Source organism: Rhineura floridana, chromosome 20 (genome assembly GCF_030035675.1).
Source record: "Rhineura floridana isolate rRhiFlo1 chromosome 20, rRhiFlo1.hap2, whole genome shotgun sequence".
NCBI classification, from domain to species: domain Eukaryota; kingdom Metazoa; phylum Chordata; class Lepidosauria; order Squamata; family Rhineuridae; genus Rhineura; species Rhineura floridana.
In genome coordinates, this window is record NC_084499.1 from 17,580,944 (window position 1) to 17,599,959 (window position 19,016).

At 42.4% G+C, this 19,016-nt stretch overlaps 1 protein-coding gene across 3 annotated transcripts in view; it reads right to left on the minus strand.

Annotated features, from left to right (window-relative positions):
* LOC133373731 (mediator of RNA polymerase II transcription subunit 27) overlaps positions 1-19,016 on the minus strand; it is a 119,848-nt gene that overhangs the window by 48,451 nt on the left and 52,381 nt on the right. Inside the window, exons 5-6 of one of the 3 annotated variants that reach the window (XM_061603841.1) lie at positions 11,087-11,217; positions 5,850-5,898 (exon numbers count right to left, since the gene is read on the minus strand). In XM_061603841.1, coding sequence (XP_061459825.1) covers positions 5,865-5,898; positions 11,087-11,217 — 165 coding nt within the window. In that variant the 3' untranslated portion in view covers positions 5,850-5,864. Of the gene's footprint in view, positions 1-5,849; positions 5,899-11,082; positions 11,218-19,016 lie in introns of those variants that run through there. The other 2 variants (XM_061603842.1, XM_061603847.1) reach the window with 2 other exon arrangements.

Genomic DNA, 19,016 nt, shown 5'->3' on the forward strand with positions numbered 1-19,016 from the left:
TTCAGGTCTGTGGCTTCCTTTATGGAATCGATCCATCTCTTGTTTGGCCTTCCTCTTTTTCTACTCCCTTCTGATTTTCCCAGCATTATTGTCTTTTCTAGTGAATCAGGTCATTATGTGTCCAAAGTATGGTAAGCTCAGTTTCATCATTTTAGCTTCTAGGGATAGTTCTGGTTTAATTTGTTCTAACACCCAATTATTTGTCTTTTTTGCAGTCCATGGTATGAGCAAAGCTCTCTTCCAACACCACATTTCAAATGAGTTGATTTTTCTCTTATCCATTTTTTTCACTGTCCAACTTTCACATCCATACACAGAGATTGGGAATACCATGGTTTGAATGATCCTGCCTTTGGAGTTCAGTGATACATCTTTGCATTTGAGGACCTTTTCTAGTTCTCTCATAGCTACCCTCCCCAGTCCTAACCTTCTTCTGATTTCTTGACTATTGTCTCCATTTTGGTTAATGACTATGCCAAGATATTGATAGTCCTTAACAAGTTCACTCAGAGTTGAGCGACAAAGAGCTCTTCACTTCCTGGCCGCCAGCGCAAATAAAGAAACATGAAAAGTAACATAGTTCCACTAGATTTGTGGCTTGTAAAAATAAAGCCGGAAGTTTCATTTTCATATACAGTAGGGCCCCGCTTATATGGGGGGTTCCGTTCCGGACCCCCGCCATAAAGCAGAAAACGCCATAAAGCAGAACCCCATTGACTTTAATGGGGCGCGTCGTGCAAAAATGACGCAAAAACGGTGCAAAACGTCGCAAAAGGGGAAAAAAACCCTTTAAAATTGAAAATGAAAGGTGCCGCATCAGCGGAACGCCTTAAAGCGGGGCCCTACTGTACTGGAATTTACAACACTTGTCCTGTAGACTTCATCCCCCGCTTCCTGCCCTGACATGGACAATTGCAAATGTTCCTTTCACTAGCGACAATCGTAAGGTACAGCTACTGTCACGGACTCCTCTCTCATCGATCTGGATTGATTAGCTATGCCCCCCCTTTTTTTAAAAATGCTTTGTAAGAATATGTGTGGCAGTGTAATACGTGAATGGAAGTCTAAAAACGAAATCTGAATACAGCTAAAGAGGAAGATCAGTATGTTTTTTTGTAACAGGGAAAAGAAGATTAGAAGAATCTCTGGCACCAAGTATACACCCACACACATTGGGCTTTTTGTAAGGAGATTAATCACAGCCTAAACAAAAAAATCAGTTAAAAAAATCTAAGTATTAAAAGTCTCATATAGAAAAATGAGGTTGGCTTGGCAGAGTGATAAAGTATTAAAAAGACATGCAACAGCAGCTACACAACAGTTCTGCTGACTAAGTGGCAGCAATGCAGCCAAAGGGACAAAACAGGCAGCCGGCCTGGCCTCCTCCGAAGGCTGCAATTGGAATACGTTATGTAAACATGATGCGAATGGGTTTAATTTGTTATTAAGAATAAAATAAGAGCCCTGCTGGATCGGACTAAAGGTCCATCTAGTCTAATGTCCTGTTCTCACAGTGGCCAACGAGATGGCTCTTCTGGGAAACCCACAAGCAGGACATGAGTACCACAGCAATGCTTGCGATTCCCAGCAACTGCTACTCAGAGGCATATTGCCTCCAAGTGCTAGAGGGAATACAGTAGGGCCCCGCTTGTCGGCGACCCGCTTTCAGCTTTCTGCTAATACGGTGGCGCCAGCAGGGCGACCAGCTGTAGTGCAGGGAGCTCACGCGGTACAGCTGAGTAGGGTCCAACTTTCTGGCGGTTTTTGCTTTTTCGATGGGGCCTGGAACGGAACCTGCCGTATGAGTGGGGCCCTACTGTATATGGCTGTCCTCCGTGAATTTGCCTAATCTACTTTTAAAGCCATCCAAGTTGGTAGTGATTTATTATATCTGCCTTGTTTTGTCAGGGACCAGAACCAGACCTAGGGAAAGAGCTGGCATTCATGAGAACCAGGGCTGTACAGGGCACAGTGTTGGGCTAGAGCAGGGCTGGGGATTTTTGGCTCTCCAGATGTTGCTGGACTAAGCTCCCATCATCCCTGGCCATGCTGGCAGGGGTTGACAGACTCTCACAACAGCCACAGGTTCCCCATCCATGGAGGAGGGAGACCTGGAAACAAATCCTGATTCAATCATGCTCATTGGGGGAACTTTGACCTGCCTCTGTTCAACTAAACTAATCTCATAGAGCAGTTGAAAGGGTAAAATATCATGTATGAGTGAGAAAAATATGTATATGGCCCTGAGTTCCCCCAGAAGAAGAGGATGCTGTGGGTAGCAGGGACAAAAGAGACAAGCAGACGGGCATGGAGAATTTAGAGCAGCTTTGCCAACCTGGGGGCCTCCATGTGTTTTCAACTACAACTCCCATCAGCCCCAGCCAGCACAATTTAGGAGCCATGCCAAGTGAAGATGGGAAATTCAGATTAAACCAGGCACTGCAAATTGTTTTTTCCACTTCTTTATAATGAAATTATGTCACCTTGCAAGTAGTTGGTACCAATCAACTCAGGAGGATAAGACTGTTAAACATGGAAACAAGACTCAGAACCAAAGTGCCACTGAGACTCACACAAAGGGCTTCCAGCACACCTAGTGGAATTTCATCATCTTGGTTTACTTTCGAACAGCTGATGACATCCCCTCCCCTCTATTGCTAGGGAAGTTTGTGACATTCCATAGGAAACCTCTGCCTGAGATCAAATGAGGGTAAAGAACACTTGTGCTCACATAACGTGTTTCATAGTTCTTTGGCACCTGGCTGAAGCATAGAAACTGTTCTTTGTATAGATACTAACACACTATCTATTAGTATAATATATATAGTATTAGTATAATATCTATTAGTTTTATATGTTCAATGTAGCACTAAGTTAAAGACACTCAGCGGTACACTTGTTTCCCCAGAGAAATATTTTATGCAAGCAGGACATTATTGCGCAAAAGAATGCATAAGCAGGTTGCTAACTTTGTGGCACAATACATTGCGCAATCTGTTGCACACTGAGTTTCACTAGCGCAACTGTTGCTTTGGAACTCCTCTGCTCTGCAACATTAAAACTCACCTGTCAGCTAACACAAGAACCCTTGCACTAGCAAACAGAAAACACTGCATACAGCCCAATGTAGCGTGTTACTGTTTACCTATTACATGGACAAGCAGATAGCAAACACATTTTTTAAAACATGGGTGGCTAGCCAAAGTGGCACAAGCAGCAGGACTTTGAAGTGCTCCTAATTGGGACAAGGAGGTCTGTGGTCCCAGTTACAACAGACTTTTCAGAGCTGTGCTGCTGCCTCGCCTCAGCGGAATTAGAAGCTAGATCACCCAAGGTATGCAGAGATAATGTGGTGCACCTAGAGTTGCACTTTCATATAATCAGCCATGAGAGTGGCTGTATACTATCGCCAGCATGGATTTTTCCCAGTCCGCAGTGTTAAATTGAAAATACCCCCATGCCATTCTGATGCTTCCCATAAGCTCATTTAAAAACAAAACCTCTAAATTTTCATGGCAATACACAAAACAGTCAGAGAGAACCGAGAGTTCAAAGTTTAAAATGAGAGAGAGAGAAAACAGACCTCTGTTGGACTTTTTTCTGTCAGTGTTCTCATAGTTTGTTGAAATTAATTTAAAATCAGCCATGTTTACAGAGTACCAGTAATTCTATTACTGACCTTGCCCCATACTTTGACCTTCATCTTCTGCAGTTTAAATGTTTTTAAAAATGCCTGGCTGATTTTTAATTAATTTAAGAAATTTAGCATTGGAGTCAATGATAAGTGTGGGCATGCTCAGTAAGAACCAACTGTCAGTGTTCTAAAAGTGAGACTCACAGCCGCTTGGCTTGGCTAATCAGGTGGTCACAACCAGCCTTTTATTTTACTTTAGACAGTCATGGCTTCCCCCAAAGAATCCTAGGAAGTGTAGTTTGTGAAGGGTGCTGAGAGGAGACTCCTATTGCCCTGACAGAGCTCCAGTGGCCAAAGCAGTTTAACAGTCAGCCGCTCTTGATTGAAGCTCTGTGAGGGGAACAGGGCCTCTCCTAGCAACTGTGAGCACCCTTCACTAACTACATTTCCCAGAATTCTTTGGGAAAAGCCATGACTGTCTAAAGTGAAATAAAGGTCTGGTGTGGATGTGGCCAGGGACAGTTTTGGTTTAAGTTATGGTGGGAGGCTACATGTGCCTGCTGTAGAATAAAAAGGTGGGGGAAACACTGAAAAATGACGATACTGTTCACAATGTTTTCCTTTTGGAAAGGAAAGGGGCTTTCCCTCTGCCCAGTGCCCACCGACCCAATCTCCTTCCCTCCTCCTCCCTCCCTCTCTCTTCCCCTCTCCCTGCCCCACCCTCAGGTTAGTTTCACCTATCCTAAGCAAGACTGCACAGGTGTAAATCCCACTGAACTCAAAAAACATGCAAACGATCAAACCTGCTCTCCCCTACTTCTCCCTTCTATCCCCCTCCCACTTCCCCATCCTCTTGCAATTCCCTCCTTTCCTCCCCTCCTCCCCCATGGTCACTTTTACCTATCCTAACCATGATTGCACGGGAGTAAATCCCATTGAACTCAATAAGCATGCAAATATTCAGACCTGCCTTTCCCCTATCCTCTCCCTTCCTTTTCCCTTCTTCCTCTTTCCTCCCCCCATGCCCACTCTAGCCCTCCCTCTTCTACTCAATGGTCAGGTTTACCTATCCAAAGCATGACAGCATGGGAGTAAATCCCACTGAACTCAATAAGCATGCAAATGATCAAAGCTGCCCTCCTCCTCCTGCCTGCTCCCCTCCCCCTCCTCCCCTCTGCCCTTCCTCATCCCCTGTCCTTCCTCCTCCTCTTCTCCCCATCCCCTGTGGTCAGTTTCACCTACCCTAAGCATGATTGCAGGGGAGTAAATCCCACTGAACTCAAAAAGCATGCAAATGATCAATTCATTCTCAGCAAACTTGCACAGGATCCCATTTCTTACCTCCCGGATTAAAAAGCAGAGAAATTCACTAATAGGCAAAAAGAACACCTTGTGGTTTATGAACATACCTATAGCCAACAGATATTTCTATCAAACTTTAAAAAGCAGGGAAATTGGGCAGCTATAGTGAATGCACCAGGGGAGCAGGAGACCTTACCTCCTCTTTGAGATACTGTACTACCCTACACATTTGTAAAAATGAGTTATCAAAAAACAACAAAGGGGCATAGATTATATCTATGATTATATCTAAGCATATGCATGCTGTAGAGATATAGACAAATGGAAGAACTTGGGAGCCAGACTAGATCTCTAGGATGCAGGTTGCCAGCCACTGTTTCACTTGATTTATACAGTCGTTATCACTTTGTCATTACACTCTGACTCAAATTATGTAGGGGCCTGGTAAAGCAAAGATCATACTATTAAAGCAGTATTGCTATTAGGTATGTGCACTCATTTCAAGACTAATGGAAAATTGAATGGAGCAGGGCTCATTAGATTCAATTTGCATTCATCTTGAAATGTATGTACAGAGGAACATTCCTGTTTGCTACATTTAGGGGAGGGAGATGTCCCCAGCGGCAGTAAAAGCTGACATTTCTGGCCTCCATTTCCCCACCAGGGATTCCAAACATAGCATTGCTGTGGGACACTTGGTGAGGAAATGGTGGCCCCCATGTGTTTGTAGCAGCTCTCCCCCCCAATGCCCTAGACCAGCAGCTGTTGAGGTCTACAGGCAATGGTAACATAATGTTTTTTAAAAACGAAAAAGGGGGGAGAACTCAAAGATGAACGTGAATCCCAGGTACAGTCTGAAGGTATATGAGGCTACCACCTTGCTGAAGTTAAGCAGGCCTGGGTCTGGTCAGTGCCAGGATGGGGGGGGTCACCTGGGAGTCACACGTATGCCACTTTGGGGTCTATGAAGGAAGAAAAGCTGGATATAAGAATTATATAGAAAAATTATATATTACATAGAATTCTATGTTATATAGAAATGTTCAGTATTCAATAATATTCTATATTATATAGAAAAATTAAGAAAATAAATAAGCAAATATGGAGACAAAAAAGGCAATGAAAGGAACATAGAACAAATGAGATTTCAACAAAGGAAACATGAGATGAGCAAAATGCAATCGTAAAATGGAAAAAAAAATTTCTCGCACACCCCTAAAGAACTACATCACAAGACTGGATACAGAAAAGGCAGACTTCCAGCTTGTATCGCTCTTTTGGAGCAGAGCCAGTTGCTAATTCATTACCTTGAAAAGTAATACTAAAGAAGTAGTGAGATAAACCAGCAGGAGTGAGGATATTGGGTGAGTCTCTTGTATTGAAAGTTATTGGAAAATGATCTCTTCCTTATTAATGCAATTCCCATCATGTACAAAAAGGCATCTCTGTGTTTGAGAATGCACACAGTATTTTAATCTTTAATTATATTAACTCTTCTTGGCAGCAGCATAAACCCAGACCTCTGGATTATTTCTTTATTGCATATCATCTCTATGGTATTTAATGAATATTGTTACTTAATGCAGCATTTGCCAGTAAGGGGAGAGAGCAAAACTTTGTGTAATACTAAGGACATTTGAAAAAGCTGAAGTTATTGCTGTACACACACACACACACTTCACCTCACTCTTTCCTCTCTTGAAAAGTTTTAGTAGCAACCTTTAGCCTGCTAAGTGTTAAACCACCTTTTCAGTTAATAGTAACTGTTATGGTATTGTCCACTCCCACAGCAAAGACTGCCAGGATTTTCCACTTCAAGATTTTGCATGTGTTAGAAAAGATTCTGCCCACGTTCTAAAACTCTCTGGAATCCAGGGCGCAAAAAATGATGTTTCTGTAGTATATTCTGTGAGAAGATACTCTACCACCTGTTTTTCAGGATTAAAATTGTAATTAATTTTAGGAATTAAAGGACACCATTTTGATCCTTTTTAATATAAACTGTAGATCATTGTTCCATTTGCCTTATGTTTGTGAAGCTTGTAATTCTGATATTAGTTCTGATATTATTCCTGCAACCCATCATCAAAGCTAAGAGACTGAGAACATTTTTTGAAATTAAAAAGTTATTTTGCTGTGGTAATTTCAGCCAAGGAGACTTGTGTATAGGAAAGGAGGGGACACTTCTGCAGACTTTAGGGAGCTAAATTCAAGATCTCGTCAGTCAGTGCTGACAGTACTGGGACAGCCTACAGGCCTGGCTCTCTAGAAAAGAAATCTTTATGCACTTAACTGTAAATTATTAAAATCCATAATTAGTGAATATGTAACCATCTGAGGGCCCATTTCGAAACTGTCATCCCACTGGGAAAGATCTGGGCCAGCTCTCTGCCTGATAAACTAGCCTAGGGGTTGCCAAACCTTTTAAGCCCATGAGCACTTTTGAATGTTTGAGCAATTGCTATGGGTGCCACCCCCACTGGTAATTTAATTGCCCCTTCCAACCCACAGAAAGAGAAAGTACATGCACAAACATATATTGCTTTCTCAAGCAATCTGAGTAAAAGTCAGAGCCAACAGAATTAATCTAAGCCTTGAAAAACACGTGGAGTTGAAAGAGGAAGTGAGAAAGAGCGCCGCTCTTTCAATTTCCTTTCAGCTCTCTGTACTTTTCGAGGAAGAAAAAGATAACAACCTTCACCACCTCATGACCAAGGGAACGGGGGGAGGGCTCAGAGGTCTTGTGGACAACAGGAGGAGACCTCAGGGACACCCTTGTGCCCATGGCCACCACACTGGCAACTCTTGCACTAGCCTAAGGGTATGTTTTGTGGCTGGCAACGGTGTGGCTATTCCTGCATCTATTCATGACACTTACAAAACCATAGGGCACCTGCTGGGAGGAAGGGCAGGATATCAATCAATCAATCAATCAATCAATCAAATAAATAAATAAATAAAATCATAGGTTCACAACACCAGTGTGAAGGATGACAGGAACACAGGCCATTGCTGAAAGTTAAGCAGCAAGGAGGTAAAAAGTTTGTTCTTTTTTTGCCAATTCCTTTTCAAAAAATGTGTTTAGGCTCCTTCAGTAAATGAAATTATCAACAAGAGAATTCTGACCAACTGAAAAATCTATTTTCTCACAGAAGGACAGTATAAAAGCATGAGAAGTTCTTCCCCATTTTTAAGCAATTATTTAATTGTAGCTATTGTTCCATTTTTCTTGACAGTCTGATAGAGAATAATGAGCAAATTTGAGAGACAGAGAAACCACTAACAAAATTATGTGACCCACTGAGCCTACTCTGCAGCCAGGACTGTTGAACAAGTCCCACTAATGGTAATCTCTCAGCAACCGAGTGTTTGAAACTAAATGGAAGTGAGAGAACAAATAAAAGATGCTTCCTCAACTCTCTCCCACCACATTCACTCTTAACCTATCCCAACATTTCTAGCTGTTCCCTCCATAAGAACATAAGAACATAAGAAGAGCCTGCTGGATCAGGCCAGTGGCCCATCTAGTCCAGCATCCTGTTCTCACAGTGGCCAACCAGGTGCCTGAAGCCCGCAAGCAGGACCCGAGTGCAAGAACACTCTCCCCTCCTGAGGCTTCCGGCAACTGGTTTTCAGAAGCATGCTGCCTCTGACTAGGGTGGCAGAGCACAGCCATCATGGCTAGTAGCCAATGATAGCCCTGTCCTCCATGAATTTGTCTAATCTTCTTTTAAAGCCATCCAAGCTGGTGGCCATTACTACATCTTGTGGGAGCAAATTCCATAGTTTAACTATGCGCTGAGTAAAGAAGTACTTCCTTTTGTCTGTCCATCTATACTTGGTAGCAAATCAGAGCTTTTGCAGCATATCAGCAGGTCATAACAATGGAATAAAGCCTCCACTCAAGGTTAACTGCTTCAAACAAGAGGCTTTGAAGTCTGCACAGCACTAAGTTAGGAAAAACTCATGAAGCCAATTTCACAAGGGAAAAAAACTTTCTGGCACATGTGCTACCCGAAAGTAATCTATATAAAGGCAGGTCAAGTGTCATTTTCAACATCTAGAATTCTGAAAGTAAGACTTCTCATCTTGTGTGGGTTCAAGCCAAGTTCCATTTCTAAATAATATTTCCTTTGGAAATAATTAAAACAGATTAAGGCATTGTAAATTATTTAGCATCTCGGCCAAGCAACTGAACAAATCAGCTATTTGGCAGCAGCAGTGAAAATTGCTATGGAAGGCAAGCCACACGTAAGTGGCATTACTGGGCTAGTCTGAACCTAAATTAGGGGGCTGCACAGACATAAATGATAGTAGGAAGGGCTTCTCTGTGTTTGGGGGTCTCCTGTGCATTCACCTTCCTTCTTCCACTGATCACTTCAGGGAGCTCAGAGGAGAGACAATGAGAACAATTAATTCATCTGAGCTCCTTGATGAACTTGTTTGATGTCTGAGCAGCTCCCTGGCTGGAAAGGACCAATAAGTTCATCAAGAAGGAAAGCAATCAAGGACTGGAAGGCAAGGGGTGAAGGAAGCCAACTCCATATATGTTTGCATGTGGGGCATGGATGTGTGAGCACGCTCATTGTAGCCCCTTCTGCCCTACTGCTCAAGTACTTCCCAATCGGCTGAGCAGCAGGAGGGGGAGACTGCAGAGAGGGAAGGCTCCATTTAGTGTATGTATGTGACTGGTCCATGGTATGAAAGCAGTGCATAGTACATAAGAGACAGCAAGCATGGGGTGGGGCCTGACCACTTTGCTCACACTAGTTTTTGCTTTGATCATGCCCATACTTGGCATGTGGCCCTTTGGAGGGCTGGCCAACAAGCAACGTGGCCCTTCAGCTGAAAAAGGTTAGCCACCCGTTTTTGTTATGTGCCTTCACGACTTATGGCGACCTCCAATAGCATTTGTTGTGAACCACCTTGTTCAGATCTTGATTGCTAGTTTTTGCAATAGAAACAAATATATAAACTTCGGAATTATTATCAACAATCAGTACTGCCATCTGACGGCTTGTCTCTTTCAATAGACTCTGAAGTTTATTTATTGCATAATACCTCTCCATACCACTACCCAACTCCCTTACCATGGAGAACCTATCCAATGTTAGACCTACTCAGAGGAGACCCACTGAAATTAATAGGCATTACTAACTTATGCCCATTGATTTCAGTGGGTTTGCTCTGAGGATAACATAGTTAAACACAACCTCTGGGCTCCTTCTCAAGGATCTTTCTAATTGTGCTGTACTCTGGAGTTCAGGATTAACCAAGAATGAATGTTTAATGATGTTGATTTTAACTGAATATTATGTTTCATTTTTCACCACCGAAATCCAACTCGATATGCAAGAATAGAATAAAAACAGGGCAAATAAAATAAGGAAGATAAATACACTTAGGTAAGGAATAGCAATTTCTTGTTAGGTCAACTTAAACATAGTCCCCTAAAGACAAACAATGCCGGTGCCATTATAGGTTGCGTCCAATGCTAGTCTTACTCAGAGTAGACCTCTTTAAAATAAGGGCCATGACTAACTTAGATCCATTAATTTCAATAGGTCTACTCTGAGTAGAACTTAGCTGGATACAAACCAAAGTCTTGATTGTAGACCCTTGGTGGTATATATAAAAAAAGTTTACACTTCTATCACATCCTTAGATGGAGTTCTCATCCAAGGGACTCATCAGGTCCAAAACCACTTAGCTTCAGCAATCCTAAGGCATCAGATGATCTCATTTCATTCATTTGGTCTGACATTTGAAAAACCAATTTGAAAGCTGAATCTTGATGTTATTTTTTAGGGTTTTTCTTGCATCTGTGATCAGATATTTCACAAATTCCTTTCTTTTGGCAGGTTTTTGTAACAAAGGTAGTGAATTCCACAACAGCAGCACCCACGACACACACACACACACACACACACACACACACACACACACACACACACACACACACACACACACACACACACACACACACCTACCTACCTACCTACCTACCTACCTACCTACCTACCTACCTACCTACCTACCTACCTACCTACCTCTATTTCATTTCTAAAATGGTCTTTCAGGAATGATTCCAAGAGAACAAACCCACATATGGAAAGTCCCAGGGTGCGCACACACACCTTTAGTACTTACTGAGGTGGAAATACCAGGGTGGTAGGCTGGGCTTTCGGCCTTCGTTTGGCAGACACTCCCATTTGGTTGGCAGACCGCTTCAATGACTGCTGATTCAGGAGACCAGATGCCAGTCCTGCATGGTACTGCAACTAGAACATGGAGGGGAAAGAGAACATGAAACCGGTTAAAAATCCTTCTCTTCAAAACATTTCTGTAGTCTGACCTTTACACACTGCACATACATGATTGAGCCCAGAACCAAAACATTTCCTTCAACAAAAGTACAGCTTTTGCCATTCTAACTTCTTCCCTGTATTGCTTTTGGGGGAATAGATTAACATTCACCACAAGGTATTTAATAATATTTTGGCAAGCGCTCCGATACTTGTCTTGAGGTTACAATGCTTTCACAACAAGTATGAACATGCCTGGGGTATCAGCTGTCAGCTTAGGAGACAGCAATTAAATCTATTTTATTAGTACCTATCCAAATGCTCTTCACAGATATAGTCATCAAAAGATAGTTTGGGTTTTTACAGGCATCCTGTAAAAGTCAGTTCTCCTTTTATTCTTTATTCTTTATTCATTGGCAGGACACGCGGAATCTCAATAGTTGAACAGAACTCAGATGCTAGAAAGCAAAATTTATCTTAGCCTGAGCTGGATGGGGAACCTTTGGCCCTCAAGATGTTGTTAAACTACAAATCCCATCGGCACCAGCAAACAGGGCCAATGGCTAGGGCTGATGGGAGTTGTAGTTCAGCAACATCTGGAGGGCCAAATGTTCCCCACACCTGTCTAAGCCATACATCCCTCCATCCAACCAACCAAGAATTGCAACCTTGGAATTAGCACAATTTTGCTACCAATATTAATTCTTTTTATACATTTTGAAAAAGGCAAGACACTTTAAGAATTTCCAGATGGATAGTCATGTCAGTCTGTTGCAGCAAAAACCATCATCCAAGGACACCTTAAATACTAAGAAATTTATTATGACATAAGCTTTCATGGACTACAACCAACAACATCAGATGCACAGAGTGCTTTCTTGAGTTGCAAGTATACATGTGTGCACACGCTATTTTGATGATGGTGGTGGTGGGGAGAGAGATTGTAAGCTGTAAGCTCACAGGGAGATGAAATGCAGAAACTATGGACACAGTGACAATTACTTGTTTCACGGTGGTTAAGAACACACCCTAATTGACTTGCAGTACATTCGGTACATAACATGCAGTGTTATTCAGACCGGCCTTTGAAAATGAATTTCTTACACCTACCACCTGTTTTTTATTTATCTCAGTGTCATCTTGTATGCCTTATACTACCTTGCTGTATATTTATGGAAAGGGTGGTCTATAAGTATTTAAATAAATAAATACATCTCCACCCCACCCTGACTAACCCTAACAGGAATGTTCCTGCTTGGGGTTCTAGCCATCCAGCCATACCTTCCCCTGGGGTGCTACAATCTATTAGGGACCTAAAGCAAGCTAATCCACTCCCCACCACCTATGCCTTGATTTTCTTTTCTCATTTACACTCAGCTTTTTGTGGCTCTTAATAAACACGCTCAGTCCTCATTGGACTACATTTGGAGGGCGGGCCATCGGGCATGTCCCTTTTGGGGGGTTGTAAAGAAAAATACTTTGAACTTCCGCAAACATTCAGGTTCCCTGAGCCTTCCGAACCTTCCTCCTTGTCCTTTAGTGGCCCCACTTTGGCTCCAGTCCCGTCAGCACTGAATTCACAATTAGAGGGAGTGACAGTATTCTCCATAATACACTAAAGGGACAAACTAATCAGGGGAATGCACAGCACCTTTCCTGCCATAACCATCTGAATATGGCCAACTTCCTTTCCAGAGGTATTCTGCGTGCCAATGGACAAAATAGCTGATCCTTCCCTTGAACTGCTCTTTGCAAAAATGTTTAGTGGAGCTGGACATCTTAAAGGCCTTCAAGTCCCAAATTTTGCAAAACCCATGCCAATTACAAGTGCACTTTCTGCAGATTTGTGCACATTTCTTGCCTAGAGCACTCAAGGAAATAAGGAAATTAGGGCTGACTATTTGATGAGTCCAAATTGGGGGGGGGGGGGAATTGATTGACTGGTCAAGTTTGAGAACATTTTGTACGACAAAAAATAATTTTCAGGTCACACATATATATTCACAAAAGTTAGTTATTTGGAATAATAAAATTAAATAATTATATCATTAAAGTAATTGATTTTATAGTAATATGCTTACATTTCTAAAAAAAGTTATTCAAGGGGATTAGGAGGGTGGTGAATGCAGCTTATCAGAGCCTTTAAGTGGAAGCTATAAGAAATAATGCATTTCTAGGCCAATGTGGTATAGTGGTTAAGGTGTTGGGCTACAACCTGGGAGACCAGGGTTTGAATCCCCACATAGCCATGAAGCTCACTGGGTGACCTTGGGCCAGTCACTGCCTCTCAGCCTCATGAAAACCCTATTCACAGGGTCGCCATAAGTCAGAATCGACTGGAGGGCTGTACATTTACATTTAGTGCCATTATGTCAATATGGCAGCAGAGCTGAGACAAAGTAATACTGGTGATCCAATGTAGCCCTAGAGCAGCCTTTCCCAACTGGTGTGCCTCCAGATGTTGTTGGACCACAACTCGCCTCAGCCACTGGCAATGCTGGCTGAGGCTGACGGGAGTTGTGGTCCAACAACATCTGGAGCACACTGGTTGGGAAAGGATGCCCTAGAGAGAAAGGAAGCAGGAAGCCACCAAGTAGCCACTGCCTTGTTGGATTACATCTGGGTCCATCTAGTTCAGCACTATGTTTTGACTGGTGCTTCTGGGAAGCGTGCCATTTGATATCCAGCCATCTGGTATTCATACTGTCTCTTAAAATCAAGTTTCCATTAAGCCAGGGTTGTGGAACCTGTGGCCCTCCAGATGTTGTTGACTTACAACCCATATCATCCCTGGCCATGCGCCCCACTGGCTGGGGCCGATTGGGGTTGGGAGTCCAGAAACATCCCAAAAGCCAAAGGTTCCCTGCCCTGCATTGAATTATCAGAACTAACAGTTATGATAGGGAAGGCGTGGTAGCCCAGTGGTAGAGCATCTGCCTTGCAAGTACAAAGCCCCAGGTTCAGTCCCCGGCATCTGCAGGCAAAGCTGGGAGAAAGACCCTGCCCAAAACACTGGACAGCCACTACCAATCCATGTAGACTATTGTTCTTCAACCTTAGGTCTCCAGATGTTGTTGGAGTACAACTCCTATCAATCCCAGGCAGCTCAGGCAATGGCCCAGGATGATGTAGTCCAACAACATCTGGGGACTAGAGATTGGAGAAAAGTGGTGTAGACAATACTGAGCTAGATGGACCAAGGGTCTGACTCCATATAAGGCAGCATTCCTACTTGTTGTTGAGAAAACCATCCTTCATAGATTTGTTGAATCCTTTTAGAAAGCCATCTAAGGCTGGCAGCCCTCACAACATCTTGTGGCAGGAAACTGATAAGCAGCTGCCTTAAACCAAGTCAAACTAATGAACGATGTTGCTCCGCCTGATCAGTCTTTGGCATGCTGGTGAGCTCAGTAATCTGCCTGATTGGTGGTAGCTCTCCAAGGCTGCAGACATAGGTCTTCTCTAGCCCTACTTGCAATGCCAAGGACTTGACTTGGGACTCTGCATGCAAAGCACATGCTCTGCCACTGACCTATAATGAATTTTAATAATTATGTACTGTGTGAAGGAGAGGAGAGGAGAGGAAAGTGGACCTTTTTCCACAGGCATCCCAAGATCCCATCCCATGCATACAATCTCACGACTCATGGAAGGAAAGTTTTCGTTTTAATTCTGAAATTACATTTCCTACATTTCTGAAATTATACCTTGGTCTACACTGCAGCTTTTCTACCATGTCCCCAGACACTCATCCGTCCTCCCACACACATTATTTTTGTTTAAAGCAACATCAAGTCAGAATAAGAGTCCTACAAAGCTTGCTGTCTATTTGTCAGTTTTGGGTTGCTCCATATTAAAGGTATTGTCTTGCTGGTATTTTTTTTTAAAACCTAATGGACCGATGGAGCTGTAAACATTTTAACAGCCCAATTCTTTTCCCACTCAAAAGAAAAAAAGAGCTAGGTGGCTTAAGCATTCAAGAATGGAATGATCTGTCAGTTTCATTCCTCTCAGTTTCTCATTTCTCCAACCATAAATTCAGCTCTCCACATTTCTGCAGCAATTTGAAATTTAAAAAAAACACATGAAAATTCTTCAGCATTTTAGTGCTAATTTCTCCTAATAAACACATTTTTATGGAAAGAAATTGAATCTGTTAGTCATGACCATAAAGGGTTGTCCGATTAACCGTGTCCAAAACCTCTGATGAATAGCATTAACAGAATTCAGAAAAAAGCAGCCTTCCAGAAAGTTTCTTTCTGATTTACTTGGCCAGTTTACCATGTGATCTAGACAGTGATACAAAGATGTATAGCATTCTTAATAAAAGCAGAGTTACTCTCTGCTAGAGAGAGGGCTGGGTATCATTTCATTCGAGCATGCTCATCTAACGCCAATGAATTTTGTTCATATTTGTTTTTCTCCTGCAGATTCCTTAAATGGGAAATCAATGAATGCAAGGGACAGTACAAGTCTGAAAGACAATGTTTCAAAAATGTCAAGCACTCTCGTTTTCAATCTTTGCTTCTAGAATTTGCAGTGAGGGCAATATACACCACCTTTTATGGAATTAAATGTGCTGCTAACTTGGCAGGAGACCCCCTTCTGACTCGGGGCACTTTCCCTTCCCTTCCTTTCATGACATCTTATTAAGACCAACACAAGCTTGGCCATTTAGACCCTGCTGGCACCACTATGGAAGATGAAGGCTTGTTACATAGACCAAGTGACAGCGTAGGTGTGACTTCAGCCAATTTAGACAGTTGGCACAACGGACAAGGCACAAACATCTGCACTAGGTCAGAGATAAATTTTGAACTGTGCCATTTAAAAAGGGAATCCCGTGTTGAAACATCCTGGTAGGATTTCTACTTTGGAGAGAATTATCTAACAGCAGAACATGCTCTTTGTCCTTGAAGGCCAAATCTTTCTGATTTAAACTACTTTTGTTAATTGTGTAGAACACAGGCACTTCAGCCCACCTAATTCTGCTTCCGGGAACATAGATCCAACTGTCAAGATCTATAAGGGCCCATTAAATATTTACCACACCATCCTTATAATGGGAGAAAAGGTCAAAGTTAATAAAACTGACAGACAGCTCCTGTCCAACCTGATTTATACATTATTTAAGCACCATACACTGTAATTTATGGAACAGATTCCATTTTCCCCCCAGATGGAAACATTTTCTTTGCCTTTTGGTCTAAAGGAAGAACCAAGAGAAAACAGCCAATTCAGACAATATTGTCCATAAAATATAAGATGTAATAGACAGCAAAATGAGCAGAGATATTTAGGTTAGGCAATATTTCTGCTCTTGGTTTCTGAAGGATTTCCATGAAAGCCATTTGTGGCACAAGTATATATTTATTTATTATTTGATTTACATCCTGCCCTTCCAGCAGGAGCCCAGGGTGGTAAACAAAAGCACTAAAAACACTTCAATACATCATAAAAACAGAATTTAAAATACATTAAAACAAAACATCTTTAAAAACATTTTTTTGAAAAACCTTTCAAAACAACTTTTTAAAATCCCAATACTAATATTGCATATGACTCAGTTCAGCTTAACTATGGTTTGGCATGATGCCTGAATTGACACCATGGTATGTGGTCACTGGGCACACCAGAATCAGACCGTAGCCTCAGTCAGATCCAATGGTAAACCATCTGTATGCTCCTGCCAGCATGACTGCAGGAGGAGTTTTCAGAATAACTGCAGCTTGCTGTGCCATCAAAATCCAGACAAAATTGCTTCTTGGCATCACGTTCAGGACTGGAAAGTCCATGGGATGCAACATCTTCAGGGACATGATCCATATGATATATATTTGGAGGATTTGATTAAAGTGGAAGATGAGAGGAAAGTAATCCAGTGTTGCAGTGAACAGGAGTTCTGGGAAAATCACTCTCTGGATCCCTCTCATTTCTACATTTTGTCATCCAAATCCCAGGGCCCAGAGTACAACTGAAACTGTTTCAATAGCATGGTACTCCAGGTTGTGGTAGACGTCAAGAGCATGACCATGGACATGTACACTGGTGCGTCCAAGAGAAACCACAACACAGCCATCTTCTGGACTTCTCCCGGCAGCCAAAAGGCAACTGGTATTTTCTTCTCAATGCCTCCAATGCTGTTTAACTAAGTTCCAGTGCACCTGGTCATCCTCATGGGCCACACTTTTGCCTTGCAGACCTGGGTTATGGTGCTGGACCATGTTTGAAGAATAGGCATAGTTAAGAACTTCAACTGCTACCAATGCAGGGCCAGGGTGCTTCTGGACAGAGTGTTTAAAAGGCTAAGTTGAGGTGGAATTTCCACTTTGCTGGATGTTGAAGAAAGCCTGGTTGCTGGTGTTATCAAGGAGAAGGGAGGAAACCTTCTCCTGAATACCCAGACTTCCCTGGGCCAGCTGATGAGAAGGACACAGTCCCATTGCCAGGTAAGCAGCTGGATCAACCACCTTGCCTGGTGAAGCCTCAGTCTGAAGAAGCCAACCTTTGTTAGGCACAGATAATCAGAAGCACTTTACAGTTACCCTCATGTACCTATGGTCCTGAGAATATTCCTGTACCCATGCTAACAGGAACCACTCTAACTGCTCACTTCCACTATCACACCCCTCCAAGTCCCCGTTATAGCACAAGTGGGGAAAGTGTTCTACGCCCTGTTTCTACTGCTGGCCAACGCTAAAAGAACTGGTGGTGTGTCGAGGCCGTGCCAGTTGGTGACTGTTGCAATGCGGCTTGGGATAGCAGCCTGGTATTTTCCGGGGCAAGGAAAAACAAACCAAGGTTAGGTGAAACAACCTGCAGTTTCTTTGCTTTCTGCAAGGCAGATCCTGCCTTGGTTAACCGTGGTTAAAACAAACTATGTCTGAGTGCCATGTCTGAACACGGCTGTTAAGTATAACAATTCATATCTTACAAGATGACTTTTATAAATTGCCCCATAAAACCTGCATGTAGAAAAGGCCATGTTGTTTATAGGAATGGCTTCATCGCCTGTGTTGCTTTGTTTGTCAGCTTAACCAGGGCTGCAAAAAGGATGCTTCTTTCTTTTGTGGGACATTCAAGTGATCCATAATCACACTCTACCAATATATTTCCTGCTATGACTTAATTCACACAAACAGGAAACCCTGATTGCAAGTTATTCCAATCATTCTTGTCTCGGCTTTGGACTCTCTGCACAGGCCAAGAACTCTCCCATTTGGGGGGGCTTACCTTTCAGTTCATCCTCTCCCCCCACCCCTTTTCCTCTCCCCAAGAAGAAGTCAATTCTCTATTATACCATCTCCTCTCAAAGAGACTGAAAGGCACGAGCCAAGACCGAAGCTCTTACAGGAGCAATTTAAGGGTTGTCTTTAACTATACCCTTCCAATGAAAACCAACCACACATCATTCCATCTTTCCAGAGTTTCAATGTCAAGACATTGCTATTATCACCTTCAAGCTGCTGTCAACAATGGATTCCATTTTGCTTGCAAAATGCTAAACAGTAAAACACTCTCAAATTAAAATGTGTCTTATACGTTCCATCTCTGAATTCTGTCATTCTACATCAGCAGTAGCAAACTGGATTCCTGAAGATTCAGAAAGCTTATTAAAGCTAGTCCCTGGAGCAGGGGGGAGAATTCCAGGCACCTGCTAAACCCTCTATTGGTACTGTAGTATCCCATCACGTGTTTTAAAGATATTTAAAATAATCTTATATGATAAATAATGCTTTAAATATTACTATGTATTTATTATTCTAAATATATCT